Genomic DNA, 20,296 nt, shown 5'->3' on the forward strand with positions numbered 1-20,296 from the left:
ATAATGATGTCTAAGCCTCATTCATACATATTTTATAGTTTGACTTAATTGAGGTCTTCTTGCCTGAAAAGAGTCAATTTTAAGTGTGTGTGTGGGTGTGTGTGGTGGAATTGATGCATTCAATGGACCTCCATCCTTATACTTAAAAGAATTTTTATTGTCTTTTGAATGGTACCTGTCATTTCAGTAAGGAACTTCTTCTAAAGTGAATCAGTACCTTCTATGCAACATATATTAGAGAATTGTCTGAACTACCAAGAGTTTAAATCATTTACCCAAGATCACACAACTAGTTTGTGTGAATCTGTGTAGAATCTGGGCTTTCCTGGCTCAGAGGCCAGCTATCCATCCACTATGCAACAGTGCTTCTCTATCAATTTTATCTAAGAGATGGCAAAATGAAGATATGGGGACCTTCTTGACATAACAAACAAGCAGGTAACCAAGAATAGTGTCTGACTTTTTGAAAGTGCTTAAATTGGGACAGCCAGGCCCAGTGTATAAAGCACCAGCCCTGGATTCAGGAGGACCTGAGTTCAAATCTGGGCTCAGACACTTGACACTAGCTGTGTGACCCTGTCACTTAACAAGTCACTTAACCCCCATTAACTTAGCAAGTCACTTAACCCCCATTGCCCCCCCCCAAAGTGCTTAAATTTTTATTAAACTTTAAAAATTAAACTATGTTCACTTGTTTTTTGTTTGTTTTTCTGTGGGGCAATGAGGGTTAAGTGACTTGCCCAGGGTCACATAGCTAGTATCAAGTGTCTGAGGTCAGATTTGAATTCAGGTCCTCCTGAATCCAGGGCTGGTGCTTTATACACTGTGCCACCTAGCTGCCCCCTATTCACTTGTTTATTAAACTTTATATGCACTTATGTTTTTTATTAAACTTTATATTCACTTTAAATTTTATGTTTCAGCCTTATGACAATCCTGTCAGGGTAGGTACTATAGGTAATATTATGCTGGAAAAACTGTGATGTGCCTAGGATCAAATAGTAAGATTCAGATTGAACTCAGGTCTTCCCGGATTCAAGTTCAGGATTCCATACATTACAGTTGTATATGAACTTAGAATCTCAGAATTTTCATTCTATATTTTGGTCATAGAACTGGTTCACTTTCTTTCCTCTACTTTTTTTTTTTTTAAACAGGGAAAGTGATTTCATGGAAGGAAGATAGCTTGATTATACATTTGAATTCTACCCAGTCTGCCCCCAGATTCCAAATTCCAATAATGCTAATGTGGTTTTTTTGGAAAGTCACTCAACCTTTGTATGCCTGTTTCCCCCCTCATTTACAAAATATGGAAGCCAGCTGCTTAAGCAAAGCATTCTTGATAAAATCATTTAGTCATTTAGAGGAAATACACTCTTTGAAGTGATAACTTACTCTTAGCAAATACATTTTCTTTTCCTTGCAAAAAAGTGATATTGAGATTTTTAGAAAGTCAAGGATGAATGTCAATCTTTTGTTTTGAATTTTGTTTTCAATTGTATTTCTCTGTTATCTCTTAAAAGTCATTGCTTTCATTTTAATGTTTTTGAATAGTGCTATATCACTATTTGTACTCTTAATATCAAATCCTCTCTATTTACTGAACTGCCACAGGTACATTAAGGGCACAGTGGTGAGGATGATATTCATTGGTCCCAACAAGACCTAAGTTCTAGTCCCTCCTCTGACACATTCTGTCTGTGTGAACTTGGACAAGTCACTTGACCCCTTCAGTTCTCTTTAAATGTAAGTTTCAAAGAAGGTGTGGACCTGCATAGTTAGTTTCCTTATATGGGAATTCCTTCTACTAAACAATCACAGGTCTAGTCCCTAACCCTCCCTTGATAGCTTCTTCATGTTTGGGTCCTTGGGAGTTACAAATAAGTGGGAACAGAATTTCAATTATCTGGCTACTGTTTCTTATTTTTTGTCCATTGTGGCAATTTGGGAATAAATAATATCTGTCTACCAAGGACAGGAGCAAAACTCCTAGACCTTTTCTTAGAATTTACTTACATCTTTTAGAATTCTGGTCAGATCATAGTAGACAAAAACAATTTCTTCGTCACTAAATAAAATGCCACAAAGTGATATTATAGTACTTTAGGTTATCATCCACATATAATTAAAACTCATGAGCAGGGGGCAGCTAGGTGGTGCAGTGGATAGAGCACCAGCCCTGGAGTCAGGAGGACCTGAGTTCAAATCTGACCTCAGACACTTAACAGTTACTAACTGTGACCCATGGCAAGTTACTTAACCCCAATTGCCTCACCAAAATTAAAAAAAAAGAGCCAAAAAAACCCCAACGGAATTTATTGCATCATCTGGTTTCTTCTTCTAGCTAATTCCTCAAGGGAATAGTTTTTAGATCATAAGTAGGATGAAATCTAATGTTATGAATAACATTTGTTAATTTTTAACTAAGTTAACATTTGTGGAACTAACAAAATGGTTTTTGTTTTGTTTTGTTTTGTTTTTTTGTAAACACCCTATAATTATTTAAAATCCTAATTGGAATAGTTTCAGTACTTACAGAGTCAGGAAACTGTGGTGAGCAAATGTTCCTAGATGTGACTATACTATCTTGTGTAGAACCCTGAATGCCAGGGGAAAGAGTTTGAATTTTGGTTCTTTGGCAACAGGGATTCACTGTAGAGTTATAAGGACAGGGTCAATAAAAGGATGATAAACAATGTGAAGGGGGCAGCTAGGTGGCACAGTGGATAAAGCACCGACCCTGGATTCAGGAGGACCTGAGACCTGAGTTCAAATTCATGTTCAGACACTTGATACTTACTAGCTGTGTGACCCTGGGCAAGTCACTTAACCCTCATTGCCCCACAAAAACAAAACAAAACAAACAATGTGAAGACTGATTTGAAGAGAGAAGAGAATGAGGGTAGTAAGACCTATTAAGCAATTTCAATAGTTTAGAGAGTAATGATGTTTAGCACAGTGCCTGACACATAGTAGACACTTAATAAATATTTATTTATTTATTTATTTATTTATTTTTGGTGAGGCAATTGGGGTTAAGTGACTTGGCCAGGGTCACACAGCTAGTAAGTGTGTGTTAAGTGTCTGAGGCCGGATTTGAACTCAGGTACTCCTGACTCCAGGGCCGGTGCTCTATCGACTGTGCCACCTAGCTGCCCCAATAAATATTTATTGATTGATTCAGATAGTTTTTACCAGGGTGGGCACAATAGAAACTCTATTAGAGAGTTGAGACATTGTCGCAAAATAAACCAGAATAGTGGAAAGGTATCTCTCAAATAGGGAAAGAAAAGATAGTTATATTTATAGTATGGATAAATTGATTATCAGTCTCATTATAATAATCTCCACCTTAAGGAGGTACAGGGGTACAGGGGAGGGCCTATCCTAATTTGGAGTTCCTGGCGTCCTAAGCCAACCTCCCAGGTGGGTACCTTTTTCTGTGGAGGTGTGTTTTGGGGATTTACATGTCATAAGGTGAATCTGGGGACAAATTTGGCCTTTTCTGCGCATGTCTCCTTCTGATTCCCATGCTTAGTTTCAAAACATCTTCATTTTTCATTTATTTCTAGTTTGATTTTCTATAGCCTGTTAGTCTATCATTGTTATTGTTACCGTCTTTTTGACCTGGCCTTTTATGTTCTTGGTGTTTTGTGTGTGTGTGTGTGTGTGTGGCAATTGGGGTTAAGTGACTTGCCCAGGGTCACACAGCCAGTAAGTGTTAAGTGTCTGAGGCTGGATTTGAACTCAGGTCCTCCTGACTCCAGGGCCGGTGCTCTATCCACTGTGCCACTTAGCTGCCCCTTATGTTCTTGTTATGGGTACTGATTAATGTGGCTATGCGAGAAGCTAGGCCCTGACATATTAATGAAGTTATCCGTTAACTGGGGTCTGAATCCCTTCTAGAGCTAATATCTGAATTAGAGCTTGGGTCTTAGGTTTTTCTGTTAACCCTTTTTTGCCTCCTATATCAAACCTACCTCACAAAGTTGTAAGGATCAAACGAAATAATATATGTAAAGAGTTTTGCAAACTTTAAACTGTTTTATAAATGTAAACTATTTTTATTGTCACTTATTTCAAGAAATCTATAACATTATGTTAGGTTTACCATTGATCTTAGGTTTCCTTTAAATGTTAGTTTTTGTATGGTGAAATAATAGAAATGAAAAAGAAAATAATATTATAAATGAAACATTGTATGATAATGAACTCTGAATGATTTAATTATTCCCAGAAATACAAAGATCCAAGATAATTCCAAAGGACTCATGATGAAAAATGTTATTCTCCTCCAGAGAAAGAACTAATAGAGTATTTTTTTTTAAGTGAGGCAATGGGGGTTAAGTGACTTGCCCAGGGTCACACAGCTAGTAAGTGTTAAGTGTCTGAGGCCAGATTTGAACTCAGGTACTCCTGAATCCAGGGCCAATGCTTTAACCACTGCGCCATCTAGCTGCCCCCAGAACTAATAGAGTATTAATTCAGATCAAAGCATACTATTTTTTACTTTCTTCATTTTTTTCTTTTCTTTTTGGACTGTGTTATCTTTCACAACATGACATATTGCAATAAGTTTTGCATGACTGAACATATATAACCTATATACAATTGTTTATCTTCTTAAGATGGAATGGGAGGGAGCTAGAGAAAAAATTTGGAACATTTTTTTAAAATGAATGCTAAAATTGTTTTTACATGTAATTGTAAAAATATTAATAAAATGTTCAGGCATTTATTTCTAATACCTATGGTATGTACTATATAGATAGCCCTACTTAGCATTGAGCTTTGGCCTTTGTAATGCTAGCCAATACTTCAACATCAATTGGCTTTTTCTACAAATTCACTGATATCTAACCTTTCTGGTGCTTATTTACACTTTAATACTGTATGGATCTATAATTTTGTTAGTGTGAGTACTTGTTCCACCATTTCAGCTTTCTTCTACCCTCTCTGTAACTCAGGGGATAGTCTTTTAGAGGTGCTGGTGAAGAATCATTGATCATATTGGGGTCACTCTGGTGAACTTACTGTGGCTGGTTATTGGAGAAAAAGACAGACTGTTCCTCCCTGGGTTTGTATTTGAAATCTTTCCAGATTGGCAGGGCACATCATCAGTCCTTTTGTTCCACTGACCTAACTTTCCATAATTCAGGGTTTCCTTTGTGGCAAAAAGAAGTTTTGTAAAAAAGAAGGATTTGTATGATTGTGTCTATTTCTATGGATTCTTGTGCTCTTTAGGAAAAGAGATCAAGTGAAATACAAAATGGGAATTAACTTGATAGGTTAACTTTGATCAAGTCTTACCTCTTTCTATAGCCTCTCTCCCTCTCCTATCATTTGGCACAGGATCTTGGTGCTAAAATCAATAAGATAATTTCTTAATTTGTTTACAGATGCTAGAGGTCATAACATCATGAATGAAATCTCAGGTTACAAGTAGTAGTGATTTTCATCACACCAACTAAAAGGACAGTTGGACTGAGATTAACATTTCCCCTGACCTTTGTTTCTTAGAATCTTGAATTTCCTTTAAAATTCTGTTCAAGAACCATTTTCTATATGAAAATATATGATCTCCTTTTTTTTTTTTTTGCAGGGCATTGGGGGTTAAGTGACTTGCCCAGGGTCACACAGCTAGTCAGTGTCAAGTGTCTGAGGCCAGATTTGAACTCAGGTACTCCTGAATCCAGGGCCGGTGCTCTAACCACTGTGCCATCTAGCTGCCCCATGATCTCCTTATATATATGATCTCCTTAGATAGTAATGCCCTTTTCCCTAAATAATTTCTTATCTATTTTCTATATATCTAAGTGTATTGTTATCTCTTTTATCTATTTATTCTCAGAATCTAGCACATAGTCTGGCACATAATAGGTGCTTTATAAATGCTTGTTAATGGACTGATTCAGCCTCTCTACTCAAATATGTCACAGAAGATAACATGATACAAGGAGAAGCTGGATTCATATCTTGTCTTTGATGTGGGCTTGCATGCATGTGCGCGCACACACACACATGCATACACACACACAATCCTGTGGGTGTTCAGAAGAAAGAGATATTACTTCTGATTGGGGTGAGTAGAAAAATTCAGGGAGGAGGAAGAATTTGATCCAGATCTGCAATAATTTTATTTAGTAGGTACTTATGAGGGGGGAGGACAAGCAAAAAAGCATGTGCAAAGGGGCAGAGGTTGGAAACTAAGGGGCATATTTGGGAAATACCTAGTTGCTCTCTGTGTGTGAAGCTCAGGATAAATGTATTTATCAAAGAAGTAGAGACTAAAACTTGGAAGTCTGATTCTGGCCAGAACATAGCTGGTCTGAAATGCAAACTTAGAAGTATGTGACTTTCATAGTTTACAAGCCAATTTTAGCATCACCAACAAGAAATAAGTGATGAGGTAAGTTTTTACTTGATTTAGTATCATAATAAAATTGCAGACCAGGAATTTTCTTTTCTACAAAGTAATTGTAACCAATTCTGTCTTTTTGCTTTTGGTCTATTAATTCCTTAAGTTCCAAATAAAATTTTTCTTAGTGTTTAGCACAGTGCCTGTTATATAGTAGGTGATGAATAAATGTTTGATTAAACTAGAGTAAAATTATAATGATGTTGGTTTTGCTGATATCATTTGAGTTTGATACTTCCAAGAAAAGATATTATTCTTGTTAGCATAATTTCAATTAAATGTCATATCACATATACTATTATATATTACCTGGGATTTATTTTATCTTTTTACAATAGATGAGTCTTTGACTTTGCTGAGCAGACTTTTCTGGAAGGAAACCAAATCTGAATCCAATTCATAGCCTTGTGAAAATTGTTAGACTTAGATTCCTAACTAACATAATGTCAGAGGACAATAGAAACAGTTTGAAACCTGGAGTTTTTGATGCCCAAATTTATGAACATACATCTAAGAGTTCTTGGTTCTTTTTTCTTTGGAGGGGAAAGGGAGGAGAGGGACATGAAGCCACGAATGAAAGAAATTATATGTGTGTGTGTGTGTGTGTGTGTGTGTGTGTGGTGTATATATATATATATATATATATATATATATATATATATACACCACACACACACATACACACACACACACATACAAACCTCTTATCTAGGTAGACAGTGCTGGCCAAGGTTTTAACTTCCTAACACCCCCAGCAACAAACAGTTTTGTTGTTCAGTTGTTTCAGTTATGTCTGACTCTCCATAACTCCATTTGGGATTTTCTTGGCAAAGATACTGGAGTGGTTTGCCATTTCCTTCTCCAGTAACAAATGTAGTAGTAATAGCAATAATTTCAAAAGCTAACATTTGCATAGTACTTTAAGATTTGGAAAGAACTTTTTTAAAACAAATATTTAATTTTATCCTTATGACAATCCTAGGAGATAGGGGCTATAATTATCCCACTTTACAAATGTGGAAACTGAGGTACAGAAAGTGGCTTGCTCAGGGTAACACAGCTAATAAAAGTCTAAAGCCAAACTCAGGTCTTCCCAATTCCACATCTAACACTGTATCTACTGCACCATCTTGCTACTTCTGTTTATATTTAAAATCCTTCACAACCTGTCCCCTGCCTTTCTATCGTGTTAGAATGCATGCCACTTAATTTGCTCAATGCTTTAGTCAACTGGGCTGCTTACTGTTTCTCATAGATGAGATTCTTTCTCTTTTATCTGTGTCTTTGCACTGGGTATTTCCTATGCTTGAAATATACTCTTTTGTCACTGCTACATTGAAATAATCAGATTGATTCTCTATGTTTTAAAATTTATCCTATTTGGGGCAGCTAGGTGGTGTGGTGGATAGAGCACTGGCCCTGGAGTCAGGAGGACCTGAGTTCAAATCCAACCTCAGACACTTGACACTTACTAGTTGTGCGACCCAGGACAAGTCACTTAACTCTGATTGCTTTACCAAAAAAAAAAAAATCCAATTTATAGTTAATTGATTTTGTCCTGTAACTGCCTAAGTCATGATTCTTTGACTCTGAACTTAATTTAGAAATTTAGCTGGTCTGCAAGGAGTTAAATTTAAAAATACAGTTATCTTGTTAATCATTGTTGTATTCTCATGTGAAGGAAATCTGTTACCCTTAAGAGATTTGGGTGGACACCAGGGAGTCTGGTCTAATATCTTTACACCACCAAGTTATCACTCAAGGATGTCTGGTTTGTTATCCAAAGAAGTGTGGTTGGCTATTTCTGTCTTTGCAGGTGCAGTTGGACTCAAACAATAACCATTTCTTAGTCACATGAGAGAAGGAAGGAGTGAGTTGTTGCTAGCACTCATTTACAATTACACCCAATCATATTTTCTTCCATCTATGATGCTGGCCTTCCTATTTTTTCTGTACTCCCCAAAACTACAAAAGAGAGCTGTCCCCCTCATTTGTGTTCTTAGCAAAACCAATATCATTATAATTTTTCTCTAGTTTAATCAATCAAAGCTGAGATCCTATTTATTGGTAAATTATTGCTTTACTAAATTGGTAATGCTTTGTACTTTATTCCTCAATCTACCTTAATTTTAACTATTACAACTTGGCAACCATGAAGGGGTTGGGTGTGGGAGGCTAGACCTCAGAGTAACCTCTTAGGTGGGCCCCCTCAGAGTACTTAGGTGATATTTTCACCAGAGGGGATTTCTCCAAAGAGGCTTGCACCAGAGACCTGACTCCCTGCTCAGTCTCAGGCTTTCCAAGCCAAGGTAAGCCCCTTTGCTGTAGGAGAAGCTGAAGTTGTGTTTGTTTATTTTGGTGTTTAAGTGTGTCTAATTGATTAGTAATAGAATGATTAGTAATAGAATTGATTAGTAATAGAAAATCCAGGAAATTCTCTTAAGGTACAGGTCCCTTGAAGAAATTTTCTTTTCTTAAAGGGAAATTCCCAGCTCAAGCTGAGGAGTGATCAAAAGACTTGTGTCAGTGGTAGCGCTTTAGGGAAGTCATAAAAAATAAATCTCAGGCCACTTACTGCCATTGGCAGGAGAGGGAGGTTTAATTCTGAGCCTCTCACTATAATTGGAAAGTAGGAAGTGTGACACTTCCCATCGAAAAGGGTTTAGGGAAGCACTATGTTACAAATAACCATTATTGGTCAGTGGCATGGTGAGCAGTCACAAATAACCACAGTTGGCAAGTGATTGATAAACTGGTAGTGGATTCTTCTAAACCAAAAAATAGAAGTTGAAAAGATTAAGTTGAATGATAAGGGAAGTCTCTCTAGTCATTACCCAGAGCCACCCTTACTAAAACTAATCTGACTTATTAGAATCTCTAACGGTCCCATATTTGGCCTGAAAAGGTTCTTTACACCTGTGCACACTCATTTTTTTTTTTAAAGAAGCTTTGTCACTGGTGTTTATAGTCTTTGTGTCTGTCTTGTGGAGAAATTCCATCTTTTCACTGAGATTTTAGATATTTGTGCACAGGGAATTAAGAAGGAAAAACCTTATTTGCAAATGCTTCTCTGTGTCTTATAAACTAATTTTGGGGGGTGGGGGAAGAATGTGAGCTTTTCCAAGGAGTTCTCTAAATCTTGAGAAAGACAGACTTCCTTTCTCTATATATTTTTAAGCTCTGTCCAAATTTTGGCAGTGCAGAGAGAAAGACAGATAAGAAAAAAGGGAATCTTTTACCTCAGACTATATAATGTTTCTACTCAGTTTGTGACTAAATTTTAACTTCTCTACTGTGAATCTCCAGATTGTGGTTTGAATAATTTTTTTATAAATGCTGAAAAACTCTAGTGACTTTTGGGTTAACATTCTCCCCCCCCCCCAATCTTAATAGTATTTTTTTAGTTACATGTAAAGGATATTTTTCTTTCTTTTTCATTTTCCCCTCAGGGCAATGAGGGTTAAGTGACTTGCCCAGGGTCACACAGCTAGTAAGTGTCAAGTGTCTGAGGTCGGATTTGAACTCAGGTCCTCCTGAATCCAGAGCCGGTGCTTTATCCACTGTGCCACCTAGCTGCCCCCATAAAGGATATTTTTCAACATTTGTTTTTTATAACATTTTGATTTCCAAAATTTTCTCCCTCCCTCCCTTCCTTCCCCACTCCACAAGACAGCAACCAATGTGATATGGGTTATACATGTACATTTCCACATTACTCGTATTGTGAAAGTAGAATCAGATCAAAAGGGATAAACCTCAAAAAAGAAAAAAAAAAACCCAAAGTAGAAATAATATGGTTCAATCTACATTTAGATTCCATAGTTCTTTTTTTTCTGGATATGAAGAACATTTTCCATCATGAGTCCTTTGGAATTGTCTTGAATCATTATATTGCTGAAGGGAGCTAATTCTATCACAGTTGATCATCATACAATGTTGCTGTTACTGTGTACAATGTTCTCCTGGTTCTGCTCACTTCACTCAGCATCAGTGCACTTAAATCTTTCCAATTTTTTTCTGAAATCTGCCTTCTCATCATTTCTTATAGCACAATAGTATTCCATTACATTCATATACCACAACTTGTTCAGCCATTCCCCAATTGATGAACATCCCCTTGGTTTCAAATTCTTTGCCACCACAAAGAGAGTTGCTACAAATATTTTTATACATGTGGGTCCTTTTCCCTTTTTTATGATCTCTTTGGGATGCAGACCAAATAGTGGCATTACTGGATCAAAGGGTATGCACAATCCCCATAGCCCTTTGGGCATAGTTCCAAATTGCTCTCCAGAATGGTTGGATCCATTCACAACTTCACCAACAATTCGATAGTGTTCCAATTTTTCCACAGGTTCTCCAACATTTATTATTTTCCCTTTTTTTTGGTCATATTAGTGAGGTGGTACCTCAGAATTATTTTAATTTGCATTTCTATAATCAATAGTGATTTAGAGCAATTTTTCATATGACAATAGATAGCTTTGATTTCTTTATCTGAAAACTGTTCATATCCTTTGACCATTTACAAATTGGGAAATGACTTGTATTCTTATAAATTTGATTTAGCATGTATTTTAGAAATGAGGCTTTTATCAGAAACACTGGCTGTAAAAATTGTTTCCCAGATTTCTGCTTTCCTTCTAATTTTGGCTGCATTGCTTCTGTTCATATAAAATCTCTAATTTAATATAATCAAAACAATCCATTTTGCATTTTATAATATTCTCTATCTCTTGTTTGGTCATAAATTCTTCTCCTCTCCATAAATCTGAGAGGAAAACTATTCCTTTCTCTCCTAATTTGCCTATGGTGTCTCCCTTTATGTCTAAGTCATGTTGGATTAACATTCTTAACTGTGAATTGTAAAGCCTAAAATTCTAGCTGTGATGTTTAAAATCTAATGTGTGGTCGCCTGACCTGACTCCAGCATGGGGGAGAAACTAGCTAAGATTTACTGATCAATTCATCAAGAGTTTAGGCTTTTAAGTATTTATTAAAGTGTATTAGAAGTTAGTGAAGAGAGATAGAGAGAGGAAAAGCTTGCTTACAGAATGGAAAACCCTAGCAAACCTCCCTTTACCTTGCAGTCCATATGAAGTTTCTGCCACCACAAACCAGTTCTGGATGAAAAAAGGCTGCTTCTCAGAGGCTTCTCCCAGAAGCCCTCTCTGAAACAGCAAGCAGGGCCATCCACACACACACAGCTCCAAGCTAATTGGCTGGTAGCACTGATTGACACGACTAACAGGTGGTAACTTCCAGATGCCAGGCTGCTTCTGGACGTTGTCACATGTTTTCTTTACAGGCCTGGTTCTCACATTGTCACTCTCAGCAAGGGGAAGGTCTCCAATTTTCACACTCCCCTCTGTGCTTCATGCTAAGAAACATTGTTCCCTCACATGAAGTAATAACATTATAGATACTTATGACTAACAATGGACTCTTCTTTTTAAACAGGTACTATCTGTCTGCATGTTAACAACAATCCTTGGGTGTATATTTGGATTGAAACCAAGCTGTTCCAGAGAAGGTAACCATAATAGTATATAAAAATATCATGTAATTCTATGGTTAAAAATTAGATATTGATTGATATTATTCCATCACAAATATCTATAGAATCTTTGCATTTATTTTATCCTTATTTTTGGAACCCATCTTATACCTTCTTCCCCATATGATAACAGCCATGTATGTACTTTTTTTTTTGATAAGGCAATTGGAGTTAAGTGACTTGCCCAGGGTCACACAGCTAGTAAGTATCAAGTGTCTGAGGTTGGATTTGAACTCAGGTCCTCCTGACTCCAGGGATAGTACTTTATCCACTGTGCCAACTAGCTGCCCCTTCATGTGTGTACTTTGATGATGTTTTTATATCAACCTTTTTTGTGAACATTTGAACCTAAAATCAGGAGCAGAGAAATTATTTAAATAACTGTGCCTGATAGAGAAGCCAACAACAATCTTCTTTAAGAACCTAGCCTTACATTTAATTTGCTGGTCCCCTAGAACTACTGTTTCAGAATAGGAATGTCATGGTGGTAAGTCTCTGTGTTTTCTGGGTGAACATACTGGGGTTTGGTGACTTTTCCTATTGTGGAATTTTCTGTGAGCCAGCATAATATATTGAAAAGTTCAATTGGTTTGAGATGGAAAGACTTGGATTGTTTTCCTGGATCTACCACTTCTTGGGCATATGACTTTGGGGAGGTCACTTAATTGCTCTGTGCCTCAGTTTCCTTTTCTACAATATGAGAATAATATCTGCATTACCAACCTCTACAGCATTGTGAGGATCCAATTTTATGATGTATGTGTAGCACTTTATAAAGAGTAAACATTCTATAAATATAAACTGATTATTTCTTGAGACTCCTGGCATTCTGGCATTGCAAATGGTTGTAGTCTTAAGGCATAGGGTTGGGTTTTTGGTGGGGGGTGTTAAAGTTTTTACTATTGTAAACCCCCCTCTGAGGCTATTCTCCCCAACTTCCACTCACATTATCAGGTTAAATTCTGATGGGTCACTGTTACCTCTCAGGTTCTAGACATAATCCTGTGAGGTTTCATTTGTAATGCATGCCCAAATGGATGTGCTTCCAATGAACAATTAGTAACAGACTCAATAAGTTCTCAGCAAAAAGCATTTAATCAAATGGCTTAGCAAGCACAGTTGGTACAAAAGCTTCCCATCAAAAGCCTGGGGTGCAATATCCCACGAATACACATAACATCCTTGGGAAGAGAGGGCTCAAAATGCAATAATAATAATAATAAGGCTATAAATCACAACTCCTTGTACTAGAAATCCTTTCTTCCTTCTTAAACCCCTTACATAGCTCACTGTGGATATGTCATTTGTGCTGATTGGCCAAGAGCTAGATTGGTTTTCAGGATCCACCCCTTTCTCGAGTTCATATCCAGCACTTCTATCTACCATGAAAGGACACATCCTTTCAAGTGACCTCTTGGGTAACTGACTATATCTTCTTATCCATACAACTTCCAGGTGCTTCTCTGTTCCTGGCTAAATGCATTGCCTCCCACTGATCTATTTTCTCCAGTGACATGGTCAATAGGATATAGGGAAGAGCATAATACCCTCTCTTCACCATTCACTCTTCCACTCTCTGCTGCCCTATGGTACAGGTACAAGGATTTGTCTCCAGAAAGAGCTCCTAAACCTGGAATTTTCCACCACTGGACTGGCCAACTCCTGATCAGACTTGCTGTTTTTATGCCCAGTCTGAGAGGTAGAACTGATTCTCTGAAATGATCACAAGATCTTTTCTGTGTCTCTAATGGATAAAGATCCATAACCAAAGCCCCATTATCCTCTCACATTAAGGACTTATTCATACATTGCTGTGAGGTTGTTGGAATATTCCTTAACACCTAGTTTGCAATTTGTAATTACATTCCGGATTTTCTGTGATTACATTAGTTAAGGTAGGGAAAGTGGGCCCCAACTCCTTATCCCGTGTTTCCTTAATCTTAGGAGGGACAGAATTCACAATAGAAAAAATACATAAGTATGTATGTACATGTAAGAACCCTAATATTTGAGTGAATTACAATGTTTACCTTTCAGTTTAGAAAAACAATTTAGAATATTTTTTCCCCTTAGGAACAATAGATGGTTTTCCTAAGAAGTTTTAATAGTAGGATGATTGACTAGGCAACTTTTTTCCCTCTTGACAAATTTTCCCATTATTGTAGTATTAAGAATAGTGTCCAGTAATTTCAAGTAGGATAAAACTTCAAATTTCCTTAAGAATCTCTCCAGAATAAATATTTACAACTTGTAAAATTAATATTTTAAAGCCATCACAACATTATAATGACCCTAATCAGAAATTTCCTTCTGAATAAGTTAAAATAATAATACTATATGTTAAATAACTTAAACTTAGAATCTTTTTTTAAATAAAAAAGCCAATATCTGTCTGATGTAAAAAATGAGTAATATTTATAATCATCCTATAAAAGGAAAATAGTCACTTCTTGGTTCAACGAGATCAAAATAACCATGTCCTGCTAAAATAATTCTTAAAATACAATCATTTATATTCTCTGCATAGTCACACTTCTGTGATGGGCTTGAGGTGTATGTGTGTATCACTGTTCTACCTAACTACATCTTGCACCATGAACTTTTTCATGAGACTGCTATACTTCTGCCTGATTTTTTATTATGCTTTTTTTTTTTTGGAAAACCCAGACTCATTGCCTCAGCCTTTCAAATCCCCCCCCCCCCCCGCCCAATACTCACATTACTATTTACTCTAAAGTTTTGCTGTGCCAAAGGCTGTTGCACTAATAATCTCAAGGGTTTCCTTTAGGAATTACTTAAGGTTAGGTACTTCCTCAGCATTTACAATTCTATTTTCAGAAAATGAGGAACAGGCACGCAGTTTTTTGAAGGAAAATTCATACTGATTTTAGTATCAATTATAAAAACAAAACTATAGTATTAAACATTACTTATAATACAGATCTTTTATAAAGATACTTGATTACTGTTAGCCTCTCAGAAACTTGATCAAATTTATAACTGTGATTCTTGGGTTAAGAAAGTTTCTGGATTTAGAAAGTAAAAGTTATTCACATTGTACTTTTTTTGTGTGTATGCATATGGCTCCATTGTAGTTCTTGTTCAGTTGTGACTGATTCTCTGTGACCCTATTTGGAGTTTTCTAGGGCACAGACACTGGGGTGGTTTACCATTTCCTTCCCCAGCTCATTTTACAGAGGAGGAAATGAAGACAAACAGGGTTAAGTGACTCAGCCAATGTCACAAAGCTACTGAGGCCAGATTTGAGCTAGGTTTTCTTGAGTCCAAGCCTGGACAATCTAGAGTAGCTAGGTAGTGCAGTAGGTAGAGTGTATCCATTATACTACCTAACTACCCTAGATTGTCCAATACCCCAAAGTTAATTGAGTGAAAATTTTCTTGCCAATGACTTAGAGAATTTATGAGACAACTGTAAGCACAAGGAGCTACTTGATTATTCATCTATGTGGTGTTGTTATTTTCTTTCTCACTTGAACTGGTATAGCACTTCAAATTATAGCAAAGTGTCTGGAATATCCAAGGAAGGTAATAAATGCTAGTTGACTGTCTTCAAACCTTTTTAAAGATCTTCTTTATATTTACTTTGTTTTAGCCTTACATTTACCAGTATTATGTCCAGTGAGGCCTGTTTATATCCATGAAACATGTGGCCTTAGGAAAAAATTCTTCCTTTCCTGGCACTTGGCCAAATGTTTCAGCCCCACAACTTCATGCAAGCTAGGACAGACCATGGTGCTATCAGAAAACTTCCCTCAGCCCTGAAGTTTTATTTAGAACTCCTGTTTTATTTTCTTCCTCATTTTATAAGTCTGAATCTTAATAGACCTTGTTTATAAGGACTATGTTACTGCAAATTGTCCTTCTTTTTAGTTAGCAAGAAGTTCTGATATAACCTTGTAAAGATGATTGCATTATACAATCAGACTATCTTTATGGTATAGGATATTAAGTTACCATGATTGCTGGTACTACTGTATAACCTAAGATTTGAGCCTCCTCTTTCTCAGTGACTTTATTATTTGTGTTGAAAAGCTGATGTCCAGTTTGTAGTTATATATTTCCTAGCAGCAGCTAACTCTTTGTTTAATATTTCAGTCAAAAGTTGCAAAGGTCGCTGTTTCGAGAGGACATTTGGGAATTGTCGCTGTGATGTTGCCTGTGTTGAACTTGGAAACTGCTGTCTTGATTACCAGGAAACATGTATAGAACCAGGTATAAACTATATGGGGAAGTGGAAAGGGAGGAGAAACCAGGAGAGGGAATAACAAGTAGAAAAGATGCAAGTTGCCATAGACCTTTATTAGAGAATTTGTTCTTGCAAAAGATAAATGATGAAATACCTCCCATGACTTCACAGAGGCTCAATGGACTTGAGATACAGGGTGAGGTATAGGTTCTCTGACATGGCCAATGTGTTGATTTGTTTTCCTGGAATGTAGCTAGGTCCCAATTAGTGTGAATAATGAATCCCCTAAAGTAATCACATTATTCAAATTCATACTACATATTTCCATTGATCTAGGACTAATGTCTATATTTTACATAATTTTAACTTTTGAATAGTGCAAATTCAAATATATGTAACTACTTTAGAGGGTTTATTATTCAAACAGGGATCTAACTGTATTTGTTATAAGGGGAGGCATTAGCTTGGGGAGTGGCTGGTAGAAAGTAATAGGTTTGTGGGTAGAGACATGTGCAAACCCCCTTCTCCCCCCATGGAATCAATAGAAGTTAGATTTTAAAAGATTTAAATAAATATTAAGATTTAAATAAAAATTAAGAAATATACAGAAGAAACAAGTATGGAAGAGAACACAAATGAATAAAGTAACTTTGCTACTAGAAGTAAAATTATATATATGTATATGTGTATGTATCTATCTATATTTCATATTTCTTTAAAAGCAAACTGCATAACAAAAGCTCATTTCCTTATATATTCCTTTCTTCTTTTTGCATATTGTATTTTTGATGATTAAGTTTGCAATAAAAAATTAAATTAAAAGTTTCAAGGCATAATCACATTCTGTATATAGAAACAAGGAGGAGCTTACCTTTTTTCTTTTTTAATCTAGGAAACATGCATAGACATAGCTTAGGCTACACAGGTCAGCTTTTCATAGGGAACATATTTTGTTTTTAAATTCCAAGTTACTTGGGTATAAAAATATTAATATTCAAAATATTTATGCTCAAATACTTTAAAAAAAATTAGTGACATGACAGAAGTATGTGTGTTTGTTTACTGCATGTCAAATACATTTCTTCCTCTGAACTTTGTATTTGAGCTTGATTTTTAGGGGCTGTCTGATACACTAATCCTTTAATTATCCTTTTTCTAGTCATTATAGATCTTATCAAAACATGAATTCTTGGGTACTTGCCTAATTTTAATCTTTAAAAAATTCATTAGAGCAAGAGAATTTTCCCTAATCAGAAGTGGTATTCATTACATACTTTACAGATTTTATACTTTAATTGTTCAGTGGCTCTAAAATCACATTGACATGGGTATTTCCTCCACCTGAGCAGATTACTAGCTATGCACACTCTTACCGTGTACAATCTTTTCCACATCTTTGCATAAATTCTCCATAAGGAGCCACTAAACATACCAGAGATCTTGTTTCCTTAATATTTTATGGATACCAATATAATGTAACAGTTAAATTTTCTCTATGCCAGCTCTCATAACATTGTATGAGCAATTCACCTCTTTTTCTAGTCATACATATCCTGGGTGATGTCTTTTATGCAATCATTACATGTATGTTATTAATAATGGGCTGGAGATTGCTTAGAGCCAGTAGTATGCATCTAGGTAGTTCAGTGATAGAATATTGGACTTGGAGTCAGAAAGACCTGAGTTAAAATGTAGCACAGATTTATTTAGCTGTGTGATCCTGGGCAAGTCACTTAACCTTTGTTTCCCTCAGTTTCCTCATCTGTAAAATTAATAACCCCTGCTTCTTAGGGTTGTTTTGAGGATTAAACGAGATAATATTTGCAAAGGGTTTTGCATGCTTCAAAACACCATATAAATATGATGGTGGTGGTGGTGGTGGTGGTGGTGGTGGTGATGCAGTAACTCTCCACTCACAACTGGGTCACTGAGAATTGTGATTTTTCTGAGATTGTGATGTACCATGATTTGTAGCTAGATAGCATCTCTGGGAAAATGTGGCCCAGATGCACTAGAAAATTCACAGAGCAGTCTTTACAATAAGCCTAAGTAAATGAGCTTTTATGAGCATATTAGTTCACAACACTCAATAAGGTGAAGATAAAAATTCAGGCATTCTGGGGCTGGGCAATGAGGGAGGCAAAGTGCCTACATCTTTGTTTCAGGAAGGCATAAGGGAACTGGTGCTGTGATTTTTCAGTATAATATGAACTTGGGGAAGGGGTAAATGGGGAAGATGTCTTAGTTTTTAAAATGTGAAACTGAGAAGTCATTGTTTTGAACTAGGTGTAGTTGCATGTTTTCAGTTTCTTATCTTGATGCTTATTCCTGTGGTTGTGTGCAGGTAAGAACGGGGTTTACATCAAATCTTGACCTTAAATTCCATACAGTCAGTGGAAGTCAGACTTGAGAACTCCACATTTGACCTCCAAGGGGGTATGTATGTTGGTGATAGCATTGGATTTAAATCATAACACATTTTATTTGACTTTTTCTTTTGGTTCAGAGCATATATGGACTTGCAGCAAATTCAGATGTGGTGAGAAAAGATTGCCAAAAAGTCGCTGCTCCTGTACAGATGACTGCAAGGAAAAGGGTGATTGCTGTATTAACTATGACTCTGTTTGCCAAGGTAAAAATTCTTGACTTGATTTTGTTTCTGCAATACACTAAAATTTTCATGGATGTTTCCTGGACTTTGGCCCATGTCTCATCTTTAGACCTTGGGAGGAAGGTGAAGAGAGCTCTTATGACAATCATGTTTGGGAGGTGGAGAGAGAGCGGTACCTACATCACAAGCATAGATAATGGCATAGAGGAAAGGATCCTAGAATAAAATTTAAGAGACTTTGATTCTTGATGTGTCTCTGTCACTTAGGACTGACTCTGTGATCTTGAGTAAGTTGTATAATTGCTCAGTGGCCTGGTTGTCCAATTTGTAAAAGGATCAAGAGACAGAAGATAGACTGGTAAAAAGAATGTTGGATCTGGATGGAGAGGACTTGGGCTACAATCCAACTTCTGTCACTTTCTTTGAATGACCTTAAGCAAGTTGAGTAAATTTCCAGACCTCAGTTTTCACATCCATAAAAGAAGCTTAGCTTCTCCCCACTCAAAAATGAATTCTATATCTGCTGATACTCAGATAGACTTGTTATGGAGTTGCTATGAGAAATCAAATGAAACAGTGGATAGGAAAGCATTTCAAAAAGTATAAAGCAGGAAACCTATATATATATATATATTTTTTTTTTTGGTGAGGGAATTGGGGTTAAGTCACACAGCTAGTAAGTATCAAGGGCCTGAGGCCAGATTTGAACTCAGGTCCTCCTGAATCTAGGGCCGGTGCTTTATCCACTGTGCCACCTAGCTGCCCCCAGGAAACCAATATTAATAGGTTTTACTAGTATGTAACTATGGTAGGTACAGCAGGAGGTAAAAATTATATGCCATGAACCACAGTTCCTTGAAATCCTGTGGAACCTGACTATATGAGAATGAATGGATTAAGATTTAAGAGATTTTATTTTCTGATGACCTGGGGATTTAGATATACTCTAAGCTCTAGCTGAAAAATCCAAGAACTGAAAAGTGGAAGAAATAGAATAGAAAAGTTTTAGAAAAATATAACAAAACCAGAAAGCATTTATTAAGTACCTACTATGTGCCAGACCCTTTACTAAGCACTTTATAAATATGATCTCATTTGATCCTCATAGTAACCTTGGGAGGTGGGTACTATTATTATTATTATTATTTTTGCCGGGCAATGGGGGTTAAGTGACTTGCCCAGGGTCACACAGCTAGTAAGTGTCAAGTGTCTGAAGCTGGATTTGAACTCAGGTACTCTTGAATCCAGGGACGGTGCTTTATCCACTGCGCCACCTAGCTGTCCCAGTGGGTACTATTATTATCACCATTTTACAGTTGAGGAAAATGAGACATATACCCAGGAAGCATGTGTCATCAGTAGATAAGGGAATCCTAGGTTAGACTATTCCCTTAAACATTCTCCCATTTTTTACTGATGTCTAATTAAATGTTACTAGAGCTGTAACAGTTCCTTATCTACTTTGATATTTCATCATGCTAGTCTGAGCATTCATATGGGCTT

At 36.5% G+C, this 20,296-nt stretch overlaps 1 protein-coding gene across 1 annotated transcript in view; it reads left to right on the forward strand.

Annotated features, from left to right (window-relative positions):
• ENPP1 (ectonucleotide pyrophosphatase/phosphodiesterase 1) overlaps window positions 1-20,296 on the forward strand; it is a 108,211-nt gene that overhangs the window by 22,330 nt on the left and 65,585 nt on the right. Inside the window, exons 2-4 of the mRNA XM_043963302.1 lie at window positions 11,879-11,951; window positions 16,092-16,208; window positions 18,689-18,814. Of these exons, the coding sequence (XP_043819237.1) occupies window positions 11,879-11,951; window positions 16,092-16,208; window positions 18,689-18,814 (316 nt within the window). The remainder of the gene's footprint in view (window positions 1-11,878; window positions 11,952-16,091; window positions 16,209-18,688; window positions 18,815-20,296) is intronic.

The sequence above is a fragment of the Dromiciops gliroides genome, chromosome 4, assembly GCF_019393635.1.
Source record: "Dromiciops gliroides isolate mDroGli1 chromosome 4, mDroGli1.pri, whole genome shotgun sequence".
NCBI classification, from domain to species: domain Eukaryota; kingdom Metazoa; phylum Chordata; class Mammalia; order Microbiotheria; family Microbiotheriidae; genus Dromiciops; species Dromiciops gliroides.